The sequence below is a fragment of the Polyodon spathula genome, chromosome 4 (assembly GCF_017654505.1).
Source record: "Polyodon spathula isolate WHYD16114869_AA chromosome 4, ASM1765450v1, whole genome shotgun sequence".
In the NCBI taxonomy this organism is placed as follows: Eukaryota; Metazoa; Chordata; class Actinopteri; order Acipenseriformes; family Polyodontidae; genus Polyodon; species Polyodon spathula.
The window spans coordinates 40010896-40029694 of NC_054537.1; the positions used below are offsets into that span (position 1 = coordinate 40010896).

The 18799-nt window shown below is 35.7% G+C and overlaps 1 protein-coding gene across 4 annotated transcripts in view; it reads left to right on the plus strand.

The window, feature by feature from the left end:
* Positions 1-16624, plus strand: part of LOC121314531 (serine/threonine-protein kinase MAK-like) — a 36624-nt gene extending 20000 nt beyond the window's left edge. For 2 of the 4 annotated variants that reach the window (XM_041247914.1, XM_041247913.1), the window contains exons 8-15: positions 375-542; positions 2034-2333; positions 3327-3514; positions 3989-4131; positions 4227-4364; positions 5627-5689; positions 9702-9818; positions 15842-16624. In XM_041247914.1, coding sequence (XP_041103848.1) covers positions 375-542; positions 2034-2333; positions 3327-3514; positions 3989-4131; positions 4227-4364; positions 5627-5689; positions 9702-9818; positions 15842-16002 — 1278 coding nt within the window. In that variant the 3' untranslated portion in view covers positions 16003-16624. The remainder of the gene's footprint in view (positions 1-374; positions 543-2033; positions 2334-3326; positions 3515-3988; positions 4132-4226; positions 4365-5626; positions 5690-9701; positions 9819-15841) is intronic. The other 2 variants (XM_041247916.1, XM_041247915.1) reach the window with 1 other exon arrangement.
* The last annotated feature ends 2175 nt before the right edge of the window (positions 16625-18799 follow it).

An 18799-nucleotide genomic window follows, 5' to 3' on the forward strand; every position in this document is an offset into this window, starting at 1 on the left:
AAGTCACTACTAACAGCTCTGCCACAGCGTAGAAGAATCAGCAGAGTCAGCAGAAAGGCAGAATCTTAAGTACTACTATATTTTAAATGTACCTATTTGTAGCAATGCCGTGTGCGATACACACTCCTGTATATCACTTTGATTGGCTGAGCAAACCTTTATATTTCAATATAGTGTGTGTAATCAGCAGAGTACACACCTGTATCCCTGTATCTTCTGTACCAAACATACTACAACATAGAAATTGTTTTTTTTTTCATTTCATTGTACAATCAAAATAAAAGCAATACAGTAGCCCATGGTTGAAAGAACATTTAAAAGAGAATCACACACATATATATATATATATATTTTTTTTTTTTTTTACTTGACAGAACGACTGGCCGGAAGGCTATCAGCTTGCAGGGTCTATGAATTTCCGTTTCCCACAGTGTGTACCAACAAACCTTAAAACACTAATTCCAAATGCCAGCAATGAAGCCATAGACCTGATGAGAGACATGCTACAGTGGGATCCAAAAAAGAGGCCTACAGCTATCCAGGTATGCTGTACACTTTATTATTGTGTAAATGTTTTCATGATTAAAACAAATAAATACAATTTTAAAAAGTGTAGTTATTCCTATTAAACCTATTTGGATATTTTAAACCAGTTTTTTTTTGTTTGTTTTGCACTAAGACGTTCAACATAGCTGGTGCCAGCTTATACATCAAATATTTCAAATTATATCAAAATCCTCATCAAATAAATTGGATCCAACGTTCATACAGTGTATTTAACCATAAAAGTGGTGCTTCAATAAATTTGATCAACTTGAATCCAACTTGGATCTGATTTCTTTTTAAAAACACACCTTTAGACATTAAGATCTTCTATTTTAAATTTTTTTCCATATTATAAAATACTTGACTAAAAATGAATGTTATGTTGATTTGCATTCTGTACTGTTTTTATATAAGCCTTTCAGGAAAGCCAGGAACTAATACAACTTCTATGACTTTATTAACAGAATTTGTTGTTTGATATGTGGCTTCCACATGAGATCACTCTTTGCTCTCATGTTTGGTTAGGATCTAGCTTTGAGATTATTTCAAATTGTGTCAATAATACAATGTTCTGTATAGTGGAGTGTGATCAATTACTAGCTCCAAAGCCACAGGATTTTGGTGTGGAACACCAAACAAATTGACTCTCCAATTATTTTTTATTCAACAGGTTTTGATGTTGACATTAATTTAGTGGAAAATGAAAAATAAAATTAAGATAGTTTACATATTTGCAGGGTTTTTTTTAAACAGTTGCTTTGGGTTAATCCATTAACATTCTACTTTTAATGTCTGTGACAGCAAGTTAGGAGGTAGATCTTGGGAGATATTGGGAAGCTGTACCTGTGTACACAGTACAACAAGAAGTCTTTGTTAAATTTATCAAATAGATGCAAATTAGATGGAAGAGCAATCTAGCTGGCAAGAGCAAAGTATAAGCAATCTTTCTGGCTGGATTAATTGGCCAGTCAATGGAAATTATTTACCTTAGGTTATTTGCATTATGTGCCAAGAATCTGTGGTGATTCATGTAAGGAAACAGTTATTTATACACTAAATACCAGGTACAAACTACAATAATTGAATTATATATTTTTTCTTATACGGTTTAATAACATGATGTCCCCATACCAATCCCCCACATTCTTATTAATACTGTTCACAAGACCAAAAAGTTTGTCAGGTCTACAACATGTCCTGTTTAATTTATTTTTAGTTTTTTGTCTCTCTTCACCACATCTGTAAAATGGAAAGAAGTACAATTTATTATTTTTAATCTTTCAGATTATATATATATTTATTTATTTTTTTTTTTTTTTTTTTTGCATGAGTGTCGGACAAAAACCACAACTGCTGATAGGGTTGGATTTCTTAATGTTAACGGGTAATCTTATGTTAGTTAGTTTAGTTGTTTACATCTGGGTATTGCCCATCAATTTGAAAATGCAACACTAGGTAGTTGTCAATTAACTGATTGTATCTTTCAGGCTCTGCGGTACCCATACTTTCAAGTGGGACAAGTTTTGGGACAACCTCCACAGTATGTAGAGCAGCAAAATGCCCAGAACAAACCAGTGCAGCCAACAGAGCCGAAGCCAGTATCCCTGTCTAAAACTGAGCCACACTCTCCACCGGAGCCTGTCATCAAGGTCCAGCCCAACGTGAACCACCAACCACTGCAGCAGATTCAACTGCCACAACAGATATCCAACCAGCCTGGCCTACCAAAAATGACCTACAAACAGCAGCAGCCATACCTACCAACCACAAATAACAACCCTCCAGTTGTATGTAAAGACATATTTTTGGAAATTAGATATATGCAGAGAAAGCTTACAGTACAGCACACTGTACTTTAACAGAAATATCACACTGTACTTTAACAGAGCGCAACAGCAAGGAACAAAACAACCAGGAAAAAATACTGTGAGCCATTACAACAGGGTGATACAAAACGTTAGGCTGATTTTATCTAAATTGTTTATTGCAAAGTGCAATGCTAGTATTTTGTATTAATTGGCTTTCAAGTGTTGGTGCAACACACCAGTACTGCACAGGTAAATAATGGTTTGTACACTCAGTCATTATACTTATTGATTGCAGTGACAGGTAAATGATTTGCCTGTCTAAACTCGGATCCCAAAATTAACGTACGGCCCTAACCAGGTGGCAATGTGCTTCAGTTCACAAACTCAATTTAACTGTAGTATAATTAGATCTTCCGATTTTCGTTTAACAGATAAAAAATGATAAAATACCCCCAATACAAAAAAATGGAAATTGGTGTATATCCAATAAACACAGGAAAACACTGGAAATGGTTACTGAATTCATGTTGACTTAATCCCTTTCCCTGTGAAAAAAAAAAATTAAATAACCTACAAAAAAAAAAAAAAAACTTTCCCAGTGCAGTTAGACAATGTCCCTCCTTCCTGTCTTGTATCTCGCATTGATTTGTTCTGAATACTTAAAAAACCCACCCCAACAACTAGGTGGCAGCAAATTCCTACATGTCTACTAGAAGATTGTAACACACTTGAAAATAGCTAAAAATGAGCACCAAAAAATGAAATTAATAAAAACCAAAAAACAGAAGCCCTAAATATAATGCATCACAGTACTTGGCATCTGATGTACACATAATAATGTCCTGAATTATCTGTGTGCATTCTTGCTTATGTGAAACAAAGCCAAGGGCCTGTAGTCTGTAACTACTTTAACAATGTAATATTGTTGACTCATTGCACTTTGCTCATTTGTACTTCTGCTTTCTTAATCAGAAACCAGCTGCAGCAGGCAATGGAAATAATATTGTTGGTAGTAAAAGTGGCCGAAGGCGCTGGGGGCAGACTATACTGAAAACCTCGGACAGCTGGGACGAATTTGATTCAGACATTGGTGTTTCCTATTCAAAAAAGCCTAGTATAGGATCAATGAAGGAAAAAATAAATGAGGGGTCTCTCTTTCGGTAAGTCACGACCTGAAGGCTGTAATTGTGGTAGATTACAAAATACAAGATTCCAGATCAATAATTTTAAAACATTATTTACTTGTCCTAAAGAACAAAGTTCCTGAGATGCCCCCTAAAGTTTGCGGATCAGGTGACACTGATCACCAGAACTATTAGGGCTGTAAAGTAGATGATTAATACCTATCCGATTTTTTTCATAAAATAGGAGATTGTAATTCTTTATACTTTGTGTTACCTTCAACCACCTGAGACACATGTAGTTAATGGTATGAATGTAATGTACATCTTGGAGTGTGTTACGGCGTCTAAAAAATATAAAAGTAAAAAAAAAAAAAAAAAAAGACAAATAAATTCCAAGAACGTTAGCATTGGCCAGACCTTAGTTCTTACTGAACTATTTACACAGCTATTAATGTTGCAAACCAACACATTATATAAAACATTTCCTTTCCTTTCCATCACACTATTCAGGTCTGCAGAACAGAACCCCTCCAATGCATGTGGTACTGGAAACAGAGTTACATCCAATACCACAGCAAACAGGATAGAGTCAGGAATTTCAAACTCATCTTCAGCAAGGCAACACTATTTACGACAATCAAGGTACCTTCCTGGTAAGTTTTGGATTTTTTTTTTTTTCCTAGACATCTTCAATATGCTTTGCTAAATTTTATATATATATATTTTTAATATTGTTGATCTATTTCAGGTGTAAATCCCAAGAACTCTTCAGTAGTAGAAAGAAATAAAGAATCATCCTGGGATCTATGGGGCAATTCTTCAACTTTAATTAGTAAACCACTGTGGCCTATTGGAGGAGGAATGTCAATTAACAGAGCCAATGCAGGTAAAGTGCTGCAGATTTAACTGATTTTTAAAAGGATAGAAAAACGGAGTCCCATCAAGTGAAATTCAAGAAATAATTCTAGCTCTACACAAGCAACCACATATATTATTTATTTTGTAGCAGAGACCCTTATCCAGGGTGACTTACAATTGTTACAAAATATCACAGTACAAAGTATCACATTAGAGTATCATATTACAGATACAAGCAGTTATACAGTACAATAAATCAGTAGCATAAAAGATCAAATTCAAATAAGTGCAAAATAGAGAATACAGTAAATAATTATATCTAAAAGCAAGTTCGACTAAGGGCAATTATATAAAAAATATTTTCTTATATGAGTAAAGTCCAGTATGAGCACATAGTAAGTACGATAAATGGAGAAAGATTTCAAATAAGAAATTACAAAAAACATGAATATGGTTACCTATAAGATTAAAGTCAAACACAAGATACATTAAGAAGTAATAATTAAGAGCAGAATATGGCAGTTCAGTGCAAGTACAAGCTGATGCAAGTACTGATACAATTAGGTGCTATATAGTCAAGAGTTTTGAGGTTTACACATGCTGTCTGAACAGGTGTGTCTTGAGGAGGCGCCAGAAGGTTGTCAAGGACTGAGCAGTCCTAATATCCATGGGTAGGTCGTTCCACCACTGAGGGGCAAGGGTGGAGAAGGAGTGGGCCAAGGAAGTGGGGGGAGCAGAGGGGGGTACAGCTAATCTGCCGGTGGTGGAGGAGCGGAGCAGGCAAGTGGGGGTGTAAGGAGGAATGATAGTCTGGAGATAGGAGGGAGCAGAAAGGTCAAGACAGCGATAGGCGAAGACAAGAGTTTTGAATTGGATGTGAGCAGTGATAGGGAAACAAAGCAGAGAGCGAAGCAGCGGTGTAACGTGTGAGAAATGATGAAGGGAAAAGACAAGGCGAGCAGCAGAGTTTTGGATGAGCTGGAGTGGACGGATGGCAGAGGCAGGGAAGCCTGCCAGGAGGGAGTTGCAGTAGTCAAGACAAGACAGCAGATAGTAGTACACATTTTTTGCTGTAGAGACAACATATACCATTGTGATAATTTTTATGTTGGCATTTAAAAAAAGATAATGTCTTCACTTGTTTATTCTTTGAGAAGTGGGCACTAATGTAGAAAACAGGCTGTCTCACTTCAGTGGATCCTTCTACACATTCTTCTGACTGTATTTCTGTCGTGTCTTTTCATAATCTTTTGACTCCTTTTCATATTTCGCATTTCAAAACCTGTTTAGGGGATGAAAAATCAGCATCAACGGAGAAATTGAAAGAGAATGTTACCTCTCCCAATAGCCAAGGTATTAAACGATTCCATGTATCCAGCAAATTCTACTCTGGCTTGTTATGGTCTTAGGGGATAAAGAGGTAATACTGTTCATGTGTTTCGTCCCACTTTTATTTCCTGTTTTTCATTAAGCACTTTATTTCATGTAATCTAAAACCATTACCTCTGGTATAATCTAATTACCAGGGATCCTAGGAATCTGTTTGCTGCGGAAGAATACGGATTATCGATGCGGTCTGAGAATTTGTAGTTTTACGCTTGGGGCAGGGCAAAAAACATGCAAGCCTTTTTTTGGTTGTTTGATAACCAAATCAATACACTTATCATATATAATCATCAACACAGGCAATTTTAATTTAAATTTACGTAAAACATACTTGTTCAATAAAACTGCTTCCAATGTACAGAGGTCAAGATTGAGTGAGGCGCACTGTCACAGTCATGCTGATAAGTGGCTTGCAGTTTACTTCAGTATCCAGATGTGTGTTGTTGTTCCTGAACAAGCTCTTTAAAGATGCCAAAAACGATGCTGAAAAATCACCCCTAAAGATAGTCAATGAGTTTGGCAGTAGCCATCCAGATGAAAAAAGACTAACTCTGAGATAAACTAATATGAATACTATTTTTTGTTTTTTATTATTACTACACAGAAGTATTTGTAATGTTTAAAGTAAAATGCTAAGTTTGTTTGTATTGATTGATAGCACTGGTGAGCTTGTAACTTCCTTAGAATTTAAATGTACCAATAAATACTTCCTGTGTTAACTGTTTTTCAATAGCACTGCTAGTGTATCTTAGGGGGACTCTATTTGAGCCTTTTATTTATCGGAATTATTATTATTATTATTATTATTATTATTATTATTATTTAATAAAATTACTTTTTATTACTGTTTTACTACCTTTGTTTTCTATCACCATTCCCATTCCTTCTCATTAACTGTCTTCTTTCCTTGGCTTCTGTACAGAAGATAATATAACTAAATCCACTGAAAAGACACCGTTAAAAGAAAAGCCGTATGAACAGTTAGATGAGCTGAAAGGTAATTGATTCACAAGTCAAACTGGTAACTAAATGTTACTGGGGTTGCCTTGTGGAGTCCCACATGACATGGATAATAGGCATCAGGGAGTCATCTTTTATTTTGACATTATAATGGGTGGCTTGCAGAAAAGTAGAATAACTGAAGAGTAGGTACTTTCAGAGTAAACCACTGTTTCACTAATTACTGAAGAAGTAAACAACAGTGTTAAACCTGGGAAGAGGTTGGTTTAGCAGTGGAGTAGGCTACTTTCTTTCACTTAGTATTTTGAATATGATTGAGTATTTATTGAATTTTGAACAAATATTTGATTTTGAAGAGAACAAAAACTGGAATAGTATTTAGAGATCGGACTAATCCTTGACATGTATAGAAGAACAATTTCATCAATTATTTTTTTTTTTTTTTGCGAATATTACATGCACTACAGTCAAAGCAGTTTTTTTAAGATCTGTTTTCTCTTTATATTTGTGTATGCTTTCACAATGGCCAACAGTCAAACACATTACACAAAAAAACAACAACTAGGTACTCTGTCGATTCAGTCTTACACATCTCTGTTCGGGAGCAGTCACATTTACTTACTAACTTTCATAATTTTAATACAAATCACTGCAGTTGTTAAAAACCACCTTGATACCACAATCATGGGGTTTCCATGTGGGTTAATTTACACGTGAAATAGAGATGCCGTGCATGTTTGGGAGAATTACTCGGGTAAATCATGTTTGTGGCCGAAAAAAAGCCAAAGAGAGGGATTGGGTTAAATCTCATTTACTCGTGTAAATGACAAAACACACTGGGAAATCTGCACCCAGTTTCGCATGGAAACCCGCATTTCACGCGTAAATGTTAATGAGTGTGTTTATTCTTAACTATAAATATTGCAAGGGAGCAGGTCAGTTGTTACTGTGGATTCCAAGAGGGCAGAAAGTAGTGACTGATGGGTGATTTTTATGGTTAGCAGTGGTGTAGTTCACCTTAATGATAATGTGAGCGGCTTTCTAAAACGTATTTATTTATTTTTTGTCTGGCCTGTCATGTTGTATATCTCTTGTGGGTTTACAGTTCTGTATAAAACCACTTACAATGAGCTGCGTTATGCCCTTGTTGTAGTATTAATGCAGCTGTTGAGAATACCCTTGCTGCTTAAATGTCTAACTGAATTAATTCCCGTACTTTTTTAATCCCAGCTATGTCCAAAGACAGCGCGTGTCCGCCTTTCACATGAGTAAATCTAGTTGGTAAACTGGATGTCACGAGCCAGCTCAAACAAGTTGTTGATGCCCTCTCAGAACTGACCAAAGAAAACTGCAAATGAACGTACTGACTGTGTGATTTGTTTGCATCATTAATATTTAACACAACAGTAAATCCAACACAACTTAAAAGAAAAGAGAGAATCTCTGACAGATTGAGGTAACCTTCACAGTTGCCAAGTTTGCTTATAATAAGCGGAATTGGGCTTGTTTTTGAGAGTCGCTGGTTGAAACTTGCATAAACAGCTATACTCTAACATGGGTTTGCTTGTTTTGAAAGGCAGTGTCACTTTTTTTTTTTTTTTTTTTTTTCTCGTGAGACTTGGCAACACTGGCAACCTTCCCCGTCTGTCTCACAGGCAGCCACCGATTCCTAAACACCTAATTTTGCTGTTGACAAGAGCTTGTGCAGGATACAGCAGGCAATGGCAATTTTGGGAATGAACTAATGCTGCATTTCAGTCTGTTTCATCAGTATCCACCACCTCCCTTTCAAGAGCCCACTACCTGTATCTGCCCAAGCGTGGTGTTGAAGGTTTTCGCAGCAGTGGTCAGCCGTCCAGACAGTAGGGTTTCTAAATCAATGCCAGGCTAGTACATGTAGCATCACCTGATGATCCCCTGCTGTATTGCCTGAATGAAAGGGAGATATACATAACTTATCTGCCAGTTTTCAGTTCTCTGCGCATGGAAACCACATTTTCACAAAATATCACTAGTAATCTTCAAAAACAGCATGTGTACTTTATGCATAGCTAATTTACGTATCAACCCCCACCTTTTCTATTCATTTGCATGACGTCTGGTGAAAAGCCCGGTTTATGAGTAAAATAAACCAAGCGAACGGAAACCCAAAAAAGCATTTTACACGGAACATTTTTCTCATGTAAATGTCTTGAGTTGAAGAAAACTTGCATGGAAACCCCATGAATGACAAAGTAACTATACTGAGAAAAGAAGTTCAAAACTGGGCAGCTACAAAGGAAAATAAGGGTCCTAGTAGTTTATTTACATTTGACACTTCCCAAGCACACAAAAAAATGGTTTAGAACCTTCAACACCTTACCTAATTTGCATAATTTACTCCTGTGATTAATATTGTTTCTCTAGGACTAGTAACCCCTCTGTAAATCCATTCTTGGGCAACCCAGTTGTACTCTGAATAACTGCTTCTGGAGTAGCGTCACTCTCATTGCCCCATAAGGAAAAGATTGTGTCTTATTTTACTGTTGGTTAGATATACTGTACTGGTTAATCCACAGTCATGAGTCACAATTTGTTTGAATTTAGGACAGGTTCAAAACTAGCAAGAAAATAAGTTGCAGAAATCATCAGATAAATGATTGTTATACAGGTTTTTCAGGTTCAAAATGTTTATAGGTTTACAATTTAGGTAATCAAATGTACATGTAAACAAGTATCCAACCTAATGTTTATATGATAATACTTGTAATGTCAGTATTGGTATCATCGTAATAGAACATAAATGCAAACGGTTAAATTACGCCCTCATTATCAATTATCAAGTTACTCATTATCAAGTTACAGTTGCAGTGCTACTGTTGATAAGGCTGGTGTATATTTCTATTGGCCATTTGTGCTCCCTTAGCTGGTGAGAGATATTTTCACATTGTCTGCATAGTTCAGGTAATCTTTTGCTTAGTTTTATACTAAAATTGTGAAATGTTCCCCATTAAAAATCTGTATTGTGTTTCATTTACAGCACATTTTGGAGGGACTAACTATAATTCTGGAGTATACATCCCATCATTTCAGAAAAAGGAGGTTGGTTCAGCTGGACAGAGGATTCAGCTGGCAACCTTAGGAGGTCCATCTGCAAGTAAGGATTGCAGGTTATTTTAAACTACTAAAGATACCTTAGCTAAGGATTTAATTAACAATAAACTTTTGTTGTGTGTTTTTTTTTTTTTTTTTTTTATTATTATTCTGGCTTCTAATGACAAAGCTTCGGCAAGTTGTTGGCGGAAATCTTGTCTCAATGTAGTTTGAACTTTTAAATACTGAAAAACTTAAAAGATTATTAAAGGTGATTTTAATATTTTTCCTTAATTTCTTCAGTATAATTTACTGTTTCTCTCATGACTATAAAGTACAGCTGCTCTTAATTCAGTATTCACTTAATTTTTTATGTTCAGGTGTGTGTGTGTGTGTGTGTATATATATATATATATATATATATATATATATATATATATATATATATATAAAAATCAAATATACAAAACAACTCAATCTCGCACACAGTCAATATATAAACAAACAACAAAATAAGAAATTACATGAACCATTCATGCCAAAAGAAGCTGAGTAGGGCAACAGGAACCATCATCCATGCCTCCACCTTTACCGACCTCACCCCATTTTAACCTGGCTGTGGTCCACTCCAAATGAACAATATCTCTAAATGTGCAGACTCAAGAGCGGGCTAGTGTTGTAGTTATTGATAGCCAAAGTTACAAAATGTACTTTTTAGCAGCTGTTACGGCAGCAAGTAGAGTTCTACGTTGAGCCAAACAAACACAATCAATCATCGTTAAGTAAAAATAAACAAGGTTCAGCTGGTAACTGAACCAGTCAATTTAGAACACCGAAGCTACATAGTCCGAAAAAGTGACAATGATGGAAATTCAGTATTCACTTATTGACCCGCTATGCACAATTATACTTTCTTGCCTTCACAGTTGGGTACTAGTCCTGAACGAGCAGCACGTTTAACTGTGTTTGAGCACCAATACCAGAAATCAAACAGCATGAAGATGTAATATTGAAGTAAACTATTCCAGTGTTTCTAGTCTGTATTGAATATTACAGTGCTGTGCAGTTTTCAAAAATTAAGAATCCCTGTGAAGTGTGCTTATATGTAATTGATACTCCACCATCTCGAATGCAATTGGAAATATCTTGTATAATTAATTTCTGATGCCAACACTTAGATCAAAATCTAGCAGTAACCTCAAGGCGAGGATGATGATTGCTGAAAACAAATCTATTTCAGTATACGGTAGTCCTTCTATAAAGCTTTTACCTCAGTCAAAACAGAATATTATGCCTAGATCTCATGCATTTTTCCTGCTCCCTTACTTAATTAAATGAATACTACCGCAACTCGGCCACATCGCTTTGCAAAACTGCCCTTTATCCAGTGAGCCAATGCATTTTGCAAAGACAACAACTGAATGTGGAATATTGACTATCACGCTAATGCAATAAATCATCATTAATAATGAATTCACAATTAACTAGGTAACTTAATTAAATTAACTAACAGAAAACCTCAATTAAATTAAGCATTACATTAATTAACAATTAAACAATCCTGCTTCTGATGGACAATTAAAAACGCTTAGATATACAGCATGGTCTGTCAAACTTTCTTTTTTTTTTCAATTATGGGAAGTTAACCTTATCTTTGTAGAGATAAATGAATGTTTATGGAGTATTGTCTTTTTTGGACATACTAATAAGTGAAAGAAACACAGCACTCTATGTATGTACTGTAGTATTCTGATTATATAACAAGTACAATGTATGGAAATTCAAATATGTTAAACATAAACCATCAACTGTATGGCATAATTTGGATCAGTGTGATTTGCCCAGTCATTCTTTTGTTGGATTTGAGTGAATGCAGCATCAATTCTGAAATGAAATAGTTAGTTAAGCTCTAGATCCGTGATCCTCAGACTGAGGCTCACGTACCGCAAGTGGCTCTTTAACGTGTTTCCTATGGCAGTCTGCAGCATATGCTATCAAAGCACTCTGTGTGTATATGTACTTCAGTCAGGAATAATGTAAAGCAAGTCATAAAACTACATTTCCCTGTAAGCAATGCAAATAGAACTTAGTATAGTAGCGCTAAAGTATTAACGAATCAGGATGTTTTTACTATGATCACAAATTTTGTTGCTCATGAAGAGCTGTTGTAGGGCTGTAACTGTGAAGGAATGCAACACAATGGCGATAGTTACAAAACAAAAATATGAAGATTGAATACAGATCTTTGTGAAAAATGAGAAAATGAATTTTTCTTTGTGCAGAGTTATGGAGGTAAATGTGTCTGCTTATTATGCATCACTACACTTGCTCAATTTAAAAAAAAAAATTCCAAACAACTCATTCTAAGATTGACAACGATGTCCCGCCAGTCAGTGAACTCGGAGAACAGAAACTTTAAAAACTCAAGCAGCAAAGACTGAATCAACAATACATGTTTCACAAGGTTTGTAATATAAACCAACAAGTTAGAATGGCTTCCTGCAAATTAATAAAATGAATGAAACACTACGTAGACAGTGAGATGATTAAAGACGGATGATTCTGCGCATGGAAATGAAGTGGCTTTCTCATGGGCACTTGCTAGCACATGTTTTGGATGTATTTAAATCACTCAAGCTCTTCATTATTGGCTGTGGAGAAACATTTCCTGTTCTTGATAATACTGACTAGTTGCTGTTTCTGTTTGATATTACTCAGTTCTTAAAGGAGTTAAAAATGAAGATGCAAAGCAAGAACAAAACAGTGTATGAACTGCACTCTGTGATCACATGTTCTTGCAAGCTGCAGTTACTGCACAGCAGTGTCAGTAAGGAGAAATATCCTCCCCCCCCCCCCCCCTCCCCCCAAGTGCAAAGTCCTAGACCAAAATCCTGGTGCTACTGTTTCTACTAGTCAACAGGATTTATATGAGGTGCTGAAAGAACTTCGTGCCTATGCCACTGGATTCCAACATTAAGAAGTGTGCCAAACATTTGGTTCTTCCGTTCCACTTAGAGGTGAACGAAATGGAATAAATTTGCTCGGTACTGCCCAATTGCTCTGAACTGGAGTAGAATTGAAGAGCTCTGACAAACTGTCAAGATAATTTCGTCAAAACAATGACATTAACTTTTGGAAATTAGTGAGCCATCGTCCGCAAATCTCAGAACTAGCCAGGCAGTTTATTTTCATGTTCACATCAACGTACAGATGTGAAACATCCTTCTCTGCACTTTTACGGATTAAAAGTAACAGGTGAAATCAACTCAGTCTCCAAGAGTGCCTCCGAATTGCCGTCTCCAGCATAAAGCCCAACTTCACAGCACTCGTTGTAGAGAAGGATTATAAGATTTAATAGGTTTTATATCAAATCATCATTAAATGCCTTTTCCTTGTGTAGCTTTGCAGACAGGGACTGGGAAGGAAGGACAAGATCTGGCCTCTTTGTAGTTCAAAAGACCCTTTTGGGGCTGGTGCCTGATTCTATCACATAGACAAGATAACAAACAGGTTTATTTTATGGCATAGAAAGCAGTTATAAGTTGCTTGGCTAATTAAAATACTGATTATGATCACAGGTGCAAGTCTCAAGCCTGGGCCGGCTTGATCTTCAAAGACTTCGACTGGCAACTCCAAGAAGGGGGGGGGGGGGGGGGGGGGGGGGGTGGTTTTATACTGTATTTAAACCACTGTATTATTTCTGTATTAAGACTTTACCTAAACTGGCTTTAAATGTTTTTCAATTGACAGGGAGTCCTGTAGGGTTAAACCAACAGTATTGCATTGTTTTGTTTTTAAGATTCGTCCGTGCAGTTCGTATGTGATTACGTTCTGTACTGTGTATCGCTGGATTCCCTTTTTGTCTCAAAATTAAACTGTTTTATTGAAAATCACATCAGAGGACTGGAATTACTATTTTTGAGAAATAAACCTTTAAAATGTTACAGGAGTTCTGGTAATAAACACAATTCTGAATAAATAGGATTTTAAGATTTTTGTTGCTACAATTGTAGTTGATAAAATAATAGTACTTGGTCAATCATTTTTCTGTGATATATGATACAGTACCAGTCAAAAGTTTGAGTACCAGGTTTTTCATGATTATCTATGCTTTTAACTGTATAAACTTGTCAATAAACACTTTATATTTCATTATATGATGCATGTACTTATATAAGCTGATAATCATAAGTGAATTGCATTCAAAAATGTAATTTTTAAATGAAAATGTAAATCTTGTCAATTTCAATGTAATGGTCACCCAAAGCAAGGGGATTTCAGTCTGAAGCCCAGGTCAGTTAAAAGTCTGAAATGTGTATAACACGGTGTTAGAACACTGGCCTAAGTATAAAAGTGTCTTTGTTAGATGTTCTCTGAGTTAACTAGCATGTTATCTAATTAACCTTTTGTCCCCAATTATTGTTAACAGGTGAGGGTCCATGATTACTATAAATATAGGTAGCATAGGCACAAGTTTGTCATTCCTGAATGTAAGGGAGCAGAAAATGGCAAAATATGCTCAGTTAAGCAAAGAAAGTCTGTAATTACTTAAGAAATGAAGGTCAATCTTTAAGACAAATCGCAAGAACTTTGCAAGTGTCTTTAACTACTGTGGCAGAAGACCATCAAACGATTTGAAGAAACTGGCACTCATGAGGACCGAACAAGGTCAGGCAGGCCAAGGGTGACCTCAAAATCAGAGAGCAAGTTCATTTGAGTTACAAGTCTGCGAAACCGACGATTAACTGCCCCTGAAATACAAGCTCAGCTAAATGCTACTAGAAGTACAGATGTTTCAACATCAACTATTCAGAAGAGATTGTATGAAGGTGGCCTAACTGGAAGAATTGCTGCAAAGAAACCATTGTTAAGAGTGCAGAATAAGAGTAAGAGACTTGCCTGGGACAAAAACACATAAACTGGACGTTTGAGGAGTCTTATGGACTGGAGTCAAAATTTGAAATATTTGGGTCCAACTGCCGAGTATTTGTAAGATGCAGAGAGGGTGAGCACATGAGTTCTGCATGTGTGGTTCCCACTGTCAAGCGTGGAGGAGGTAGTGTCATGGTCTGGGGTTGCTTTGCTGGTGACAGAGTTGGTGATCTTTACCAAGTCCATGGCAATCTTAACTAGCATGGCTATCATAGCATACTTCAGAGGCATCCCATTCTATCAGGGTTACAGCTAGTTGGGCAGTCCTTCATTCTTCAGCAAGATAATGACCTGAAACACACCTCAAAGTTGTACAAGAACTATCTGGCGAAGAAGGAAAGTGAAGGACAACTCAATCTAATGACCTGACCTGCCCAGTCTCCAGACCTCAATCCCATAGAACTTGTATGGGATGAACTGGATAGAAGAGTCAAAGTAAAGCTAACCACAAATGCCCTACGTCACTGGGAATTGCTGCAGAAGAGCTGGGAAGACATGTTGGGTGATTTCCTGATGAAACTTGTTAACCGAATGCCTCGTGTTTGTGAGGCGTTATTAAAGCAAAGTGTTTCTATTTTGAGGAATCCAAGTTTTAGAGATAATTTTAAATTTTCTTAAACATTGCTTTGATACTCCTTATGTTTTGTTTTGTATATTTTAACATGTGTTTTCAAGTATTTACAGAAACTTATACGACGTAAAACATTGTCAATTATGAAAAAAACCTAGTTTACTGCAAGTGTACTCAAACTTTTGACTGGTACTGTGTGTGTGTGTGTGTGTGTGTGTGTGTGTGTGTGTATATATATATATAATCACACTACATAAATATGAATGTATAATACTACAGTAAAGGACTTAATGAATTCACATTACGATGTGTTTGCCATTCTTCACCTGGGTGTATACTGAGGCTCTTTGGGAAATGCTGATCGCTAATATGGCTCCTGAACCACTGAGGTCTGAGTACCACTGCTCCAGATCTTTCAACACTAAAATCACCCATATTCAAAAGCAGGTGGAGCTGATTTCTGAGCTGTTCAACTTGTCACCTTTAATAAAATTTCCCAAAAGAAATTGCATAGAATGCACATTTGGGAAGTCAGTGTTTATTTTAGAGCTAATTCGAATTTGAATTTGATTTATTTTTTGCAGATCATGATGGGTGGAAGACCAAAGCAGCACATTCTCAATTTTCAGGCACAAGTTTCAACACAGCTGGAAAAAATTCTGGTAATCTCTTATCCCGAGCTCCACCAATCCAACCTGTGCATGGAAGAATAGACTGGGCAGCCAAATATAGTACCCATCGGTAGCATAACTAATTATTTTTAAAAGTATTTTTCAAAGTTTTCTATGAGGACCACTTCTAAAATGTTTGTGGTCTGGCAAAGTGCAGACCAGTCACCTTGAAGCCAGAAGCAATATCTTCTTATGTGCATGTGAATCATGCAGAGGCTTCCAACTTTTACTACTTGAAAGTGAGATTGTTTTCTACGAATAAACTTTAATAAACAATATTACATTTTGTTTGTTTTTGTTTGATAGTTTTTGATAAATACTGCTGTAAATATGGAGGAATAAAAAAAAAAACATTTAGTATCTTACTGAAGACACGTAGACCTGTGCAAGCTAAAAATGAAGAGCTTGGCCTTTCTTGGTAATCATTTTAAACATTATTAAAAAAAAATAAAACCGAGCTCTCACAAGTGTTAACAAAACAAAATAACAAACAACAATCTGATGTACCCGAGTTTGTAGAGAAATTACTGGAGTTTCCTTCTGAGCTTTTTTCGTTAGATTTAGGTTTTACATTGGTTGGCCCCATTTACTTAAGTATTCTAATCAGATAATGGTTTAGGACCTGCATGAAATAAATTGCAGTGGGCTGCACAGTTTCTTATGGAGGGGTATCTGGATCTCAGAAAGTAGTTACTAGGGGAATATATATATATATATATATATATATATATATATATATATATATATATATATATGTATGCCAGAAGTAATGTTTTAGCATATTTTTTCTCATTTGAGTATTTATATTTTTGTATTTATTTTTTGATGATTAGTAAAAATGTAATTGTGCAACAATTTGTCTGATGAGTTTATTTCTGAACACATTCACAATGACAGGATATTGTGAATGCCTATTGTCACACTTCAACATATGCTACCAAATGATTTTTGTAAAGCAACAAATATAAATGACTCAAAGTTTAATTGTCATTCCCTGTGTTTACAGTAATTATGGTGTGTGGTACAGGATAATGCATTTAACATGTTTAAGTAAAATATTGCTGTATATTAGCTTATGCTAGAAATTTACAAGAATGCATGAATTATTTTGTGATTTATGGGTCAACAGCAACCAAATTCATATCTGTCCATAAATGTATGATGTACAGTATATACCGGATTCTGCCGAGTAAATGGATAAAGCTGTCAAGGCAAAAGTGTGTGATGTATTTTTCAAACTGGGCTGCATTTCCTGATTGACGGACACATTTGGTCAGTTTAAGTTCAGTCGGTTCCCCAGCTATTTTGAAATAATGTCTGTGTCAATGTGTGAGCAGAAGGAGGAGGGTGGCATTTTACATACATATAAACAAGCACTAGTGCTACATTTCTACGTTAGCTTAAAAACCATTAGAAAGACCACAACAATCAGAGCAAAAAATAAGTCAAATCAAATTCACCACAGCTGCGATCAGACAAAAACAAAAACAACAAAACACAAATATAGTCTAGCTAAATGTGTTTTTTTTTCTAAATATTAATGTGTCCATTACAGTTATCAAAATGTATTTGACAGAAATGAAGTCTTTGATAATTAATCGTTTTATGTTTTTAAGTTTTATTTAAAACATAATAGTACTCGCTGGAACCGGATCCTTGATATTTGCATCTGATTTGTCGGTTCCAAAGCAGGAACTGGGTTCCCGATTTCAAAGGAACCAGTTTACACATCTCTAGACCCAACATTTTTATGCCAGTGTCACTGGAAATAAGTCAGTGTTTGCCTTTTTGAGCGTTTCTACGCACGCGCGAATCTTAGAACTTAAAGGCAGGGTTCTGTGGAGATTTGTCCAAGATTTTACAGGAACATTTTGGAGATTTTGCAGAGATTTGTATTTTTGTAAGAAACTAAAACAGGTATTGCAGACCATATTGTTTGTTTAAAAATGTGAATTTTGACATCTACATTTATAAATACATTTTATTTAAAGTAAAGCGCTTGCTGTATTTGGATGTGCAGTGTGGTTTTTAGCAAAAATAAATATTTTAAAAACATTTTTAGGTCAGTATAATTTATGTTTATGCAGCGTTAAAATCACTACTTGCCAAATGTTTATTTCATTTAAAAAATGTTGTCATATCATACTATGGTGTAAGAAATACGCGTTTATTCTATGTAGGCTCAAGTTCAACTAAGTTATTATTTAATAATAATATGCTATTTAAAATGCTTGGTTGTTTTGTATTTTTTTTTTTTTTAAATAAATGTTATGAGGAAGTGGGTACAAACACTTATTGATACAGAGAATACAGTTTTTGACGTTTTAATCAAGTTTCCTTGTGGGAATATCTAAACCGGTTTTAATATATACATAAAACGTATACTTTTTAGTGAAATATGGTGTTTTAAGAGATATATATACATAGGTCATTTGAGAAACGCACAAAACGATTGGCTTTCCATACTTTCATACAAAGAAACACGCAGACTTCATATATATGGACGTGTATACACAAACCGGTATTATGAATGATAAATTAGAGTGCAGTACCTACAGATCGATGCTTGTGATGCGGTCTGTTTTTTGTTTTTTTTTGGATTGTAGCGTAACAGGAAAGCATAATCAATCAGAATGCAGAGTCTGTATCATCTGATCCGAAACAGCCGAATGGCTCCACGTCTTCGTTCTCTAAACCAAAGATAACCCAAACCGTGAATCACTCAATGCACACAGCAGTTTTTTCTATGCGGTGATTAGCATATTTGTGCATGGTTATTAAGAACTGGAAACTAATGGTGAAAATTTTACTTTTAGCTAAAAGTTGGTGGGGGGGGGGGGGGGGGGGGGGCATTCATTTAACCAGGGAGTT